Source organism: Corapipo altera, unplaced genomic scaffold (genome assembly GCF_003945725.1).
Source record: "Corapipo altera isolate COAL_440 unplaced genomic scaffold, ASM394572v1 132623, whole genome shotgun sequence".
Lineage (NCBI taxonomy): Eukaryota > Metazoa > Chordata > Aves > Passeriformes > Pipridae > Corapipo > Corapipo altera.
The window spans coordinates 8-3,842 of record NW_020887607.1 but is presented as its reverse complement, the minus strand read 5'-3'; the positions used below and the strand labels follow the sequence as shown (position 1 = coordinate 3,842).

Below are 3,835 nucleotides of genomic sequence, written 5' to 3'. Positions count from 1 at the left end.
AAACCAGACGTCCCAAATCCGGCCTCGACACCTCCGTCCGCAGAGATTCCACCTGGTGGGGGCCGCGCAGCCCCCGCCCCGCCGCCCGCCTGCGCCCTCGGCGGGGCCGCTCCCGGCGGTGGAGCCGCTACTTGCCTGGCAGGTTGTTGATGTAACCCCCGTCCATCAGCAAGTTGCCGTCCTTGGGGTCGCAGAGGGGCGGGAGGTACCCCGAGAGGGTCATGCTGGCTCGCACGTAGCGCCAGAGCGAGCCTGCGCCGGCGGGAACAAACGGCGTCAGCGCCGCCCGCCCCGCACCCCCCGGTCCGGGGTGGGGGGGGCTGCCCCTCGCCCCTCGCCCTGCCCGCGGCGCGTCTGCACCCCACGGGCGCCCGGCGGGCACCCCCGGGTGGCAGAGGAGCCCGTGGCGCGCCCTGACTGGCCCTTTGCAAAGTCCAAGTGGCTCGAGGTGGGACGGGACGTGGGTGTTTTAGGGGGCAGATGTGGGTGTTTCGGGGGGTGGTCGTGGTTTTTTTTGAGGGGTGACAGTGGTTTTTTTGGAAGGTGGCTGTGGTTTTTTCGGGGGGGTTGGGGGGTGGGAGGAGGTGGGTTTTTGGAAGGGGAGGCCGGTGGCCCCGGCGAGCGAGGTGCTGACCTGGGACATTGTTAACATAGCAGCCGTCCACCAGCCAGTGGCTGTCCTTGGGGTCGCAGAGCGGAGGCAGGTAGGGGGTATAGGAGGCACTGGCTCGGACGTAGCGCCAGAGGCTGCCTGGGGATGGAGAGGACACGGTCACGGCCACGGGGGAGGTGACCCAGGAGGTGCCCGGGGGCGGGGGGACGTTGGCAGCCCCGTCGGAGCGGGGAAGGGCGAGCGGGTGGGTGAGTTAGAGGGGGTGAGAGGGGATTAGTGGGTGTTAGAGGCGCGGGCAGAGCGAGAGCCAGGTTGCTGACGGGCCACCAGGGCGGCCCGTGGACGGCAAAATGTCCCAGGTGAGCTCCGCCACCGAGGCAAGGAGGAGGGGCAGCCACCACAACGTTCCCGCCACCGCCGCGACGACGGTCCCGTCACCGCCGTGTCCCCACCTCATCGTCCCCACCACCACAGTGACCCCACCTCATCATCCTCACCACCACAGTGACCCCACCTCATCGTCCCCACCACCACAGTGACCCCACCACCACCACACCATCCCCACCACCACGATGATCCCACCACAACACCCTCACCACAATGATGAACCCCCCACCACTGTGGTGTCCCCACCTCCCCCCTGTCCCCGTGCCCAACGTGCCGTGGCTGGGGATTACTGGGGTTAGTGGGGTTACTGGGTGTGTTAGTGGCTCGTGCAGCCTCCCCAGGGTCGGGGGGCACCTCCAGCCCCCCCCCAGTTCTGCCCCCACCCCTCCCAGGACCTGGGGGGCACAGTCAGACCCCCACGGGGGCACAGTGATGTGGCTCTGGGAAGCCACCAACCACTGCCCGGGCTCACCACGAGCCCTCTGAGCCCTGCCCTTGCCCCCACGGCACCGTTTTGGGGTGCTGGCGAGGAGGGTCCCCCCAGTGGGGGACGGGGTGGCCCCCCAGGAGCTCCCCCGGGCACTCTTACCATCGGTGTGCACGCGCATGGCCGAGGCCGTGATGTCGGTGGTGACGTTGAAGTAGGGCAGCCACAGGTCCTGGGGGGACAGCACGGGGTGGGTGACGCCGTGGGGACATCGAGGGGGGGAGGTCAGTGAGGGGCTGGACCCTCGCCAGGGAGGGGGTGTGGTGGGGTGTCAGAGGGTCACACCTCGATCTGCTTGTCCTGGAAAACCTTGTTGATGCTGGCGTTGAAGGCTGAGCCCGAAAACATGGAGGTGATGGGGTAGGTGAGGTCCAGGACGGTCTCAAAGACCGAATTCATGCACTGGAAGAGGAGAAGGAGGAGGAGGAGTAAGAAGAGAAGGAGGAAGAGGGAGAAGGAGGAGGGAGAAGAAGGAGGAGGAAGAAAAATATGGAGAGGAGGAAGAGGAGGAAGGAGACAAATGGAGGAGGACGAAGAGGGGAAGGAGGGAGAAGGAGGAAGAGGAGGAGGAGGAAGAGAAAGCGGAGGAAGAGGAGGAGAAGGAAAAGGAAGAGGAGGAGGAGGAAGAGGAGGAGGAAGAGAAGAAGGAGGAGGAAGAAAAATATGGAGAGAAGAAGGAAGAGGAGGAAGGAGACAACTGAAGGAGAAGAAGAAGGAGAAGGAGAAGGAGGAGGAGAAGGAAGAAGAGGAGGAAGAGGAAGAGGAGAAGGAGGAGGAGGAAGAGGAGGAGGAAGAAGAGGAAGAGGAGGAGGAGAAGGAAGAGGAGGAGGAGGAGAAGGAGAAGAAGGAGAAGGAGAAGGAGAAGGAGAAGGAGAAGGAAAAGGAAGAGGAGGAGGAGGAGAAGGAGAAGGAGAAAGAAGAGGAGGAGGAGGAGAAGAAGAAGAAGAAGAAGGATAGGAAGAAGATGGTTTAGAAACAATGCAGGCAAGGCTGGTCATGGGTGGGGGCCCTGGTCGGGGTGGGGGAGGCCCCCCGGCACCCACCTTGGCCCACTCCCGTGCCCGCTGCTTGGTGCGCACGGCGCTGCGCTCCTCCGCGTACAGCGCCCCGATGAAGGCGCCGATGGAGGTGCCGCCCACCATGTCGATGGGGATCCCCGACTCCTCCATGGCCTTGATCACTCCGATGTGGGAGCAGCCCCTGGATGGAAGGACAAGGAAAACCAAGATGGATGAGCCCAGGACCCCCCATCCCATCATGTCGATGGGGATCCCCAACTTCCCCATCACCTCGATGTGGGAGCAGCCCTTGAATGGATGGACATGGAAAACCAAGATGGATGCGCTCAGGACCCCCCCACCCCACCAGGTCAATGGGTGACTCCCCCATCACCCCGACGTGGGAGCAACCCCTGGATGGATGGACATGGAAAACCAAGATGGATGAGCCCAGGATCCTCCACCCCACCATGTTGATGGGGATCCCCGACTTCCCCATCACCCCGATGTGGGAGCAGCCCTTGAATGGATGGACATGGAAAACCAAGATGGGTGAGCCCAGGACCCCCCACCCCACCAGGTTGATGGGGATCCCTGACTCCTCCATGGCCTTGATCACCCCCATGTAGGAGCAGGTCCTGGATGGATGGACATGGAAAACCAAGATGGATGAGCCCAGGACCCCCCCACCCCACCATGTTGATGGGGATCCCCGACTTCCCCATCACCCTGATGTGGGAGCAGCCCCTGGATGGATGGACAAACCCTACAAGAGCATGGATGAGCTGAGGATCCCCCAACCCGCCGGGTCCCACCCGCCACGTCAATGGGGATCCCCAACTCCTCCATCACCCCAGTGTGGGAGCAGCCCCTGGACAGACAGACAGAGACAGACAGACGAGGAAAACCAAGACGGACGAGCCCGGGACCCTCCACCCTGCCGGGTTCCACCGTGTCCAGCACCCACCTGGCGCCGCCGCCGCCCAGGACGAGGGCGATGGTGTTGCCGGTGAGGACCCGCGCCAGGCGGGAGAAGTCGCTGTGGCGGTCGGGTTCCTTCTCAAACACCTTCTCGTACATCTCCCGCTGCCAGGAGGGGACAGACGGTGGGTGATGGTGACCGTGGAAGACCATGGAAGACCACCAAGGTCACCCGGTGATGACGACCATGGCAGGTCACCAAGGTCACCCAGGGCTGGGGACAGTGGTTGACAATGACGACTGCAGGTCACCAAGATCACACAGGGCTGGGACAGACAGTGGGTGATGATGCCCATGGCAGGTCACCAAGGTCACCTAGGGCTGGGGACGGACAGTGGTTGACAATGACCATAGAAGACCACCAAGGCC

The 3,835-nt window shown here is 63.6% G+C and overlaps 1 protein-coding gene across 1 annotated transcript; it reads right to left on the bottom strand.

The window, feature by feature from the left end:
* Positions 1-127: 127 nt before the first annotated feature.
* Positions 128-3,585, bottom strand: LOC113941694 (neuropathy target esterase-like). The gene is made up of 6 exons (XM_027632831.1): positions 3,453-3,585; positions 2,531-2,687; positions 1,773-1,889; positions 1,590-1,659; positions 635-751; positions 128-252 (listed from the first exon to the last, which is right to left on the bottom strand). Exons 1-6 carry the CDS (start codon positions 3,563-3,565, stop codon positions 128-130), a joined length of 699 nt encoding a protein of 232 aa, XP_027488632.1. The 5' UTR covers positions 3,566-3,585.
* Positions 3,586-3,835: the final 250 nt, after the last annotated feature.

Bases quoted from the DNA above. Each gene is read 5' to 3' on its own strand.
- LOC113941694 (XM_027632831.1), bottom strand. From the start codon at position 3,565: ATGTACGAGAAGGTGTTTGAGAAGGAACCCGACCGCCACAGCGACTTC. The intron at 2,688-3,452 runs GTGGGTGCTGGA...CCTTCCATCCAG, and splicing joins CTGGGCGGCGGCGGCGCCAG to GGGCTGCTCCCACATCGGAG. The intron at 1,660-1,772 runs GTGTGACCCTCT...CTGTCCCCCCAG, and splicing joins TCCAGGACAAGCAGATCGAG to GACCTGTGGCTGCCCTACTT.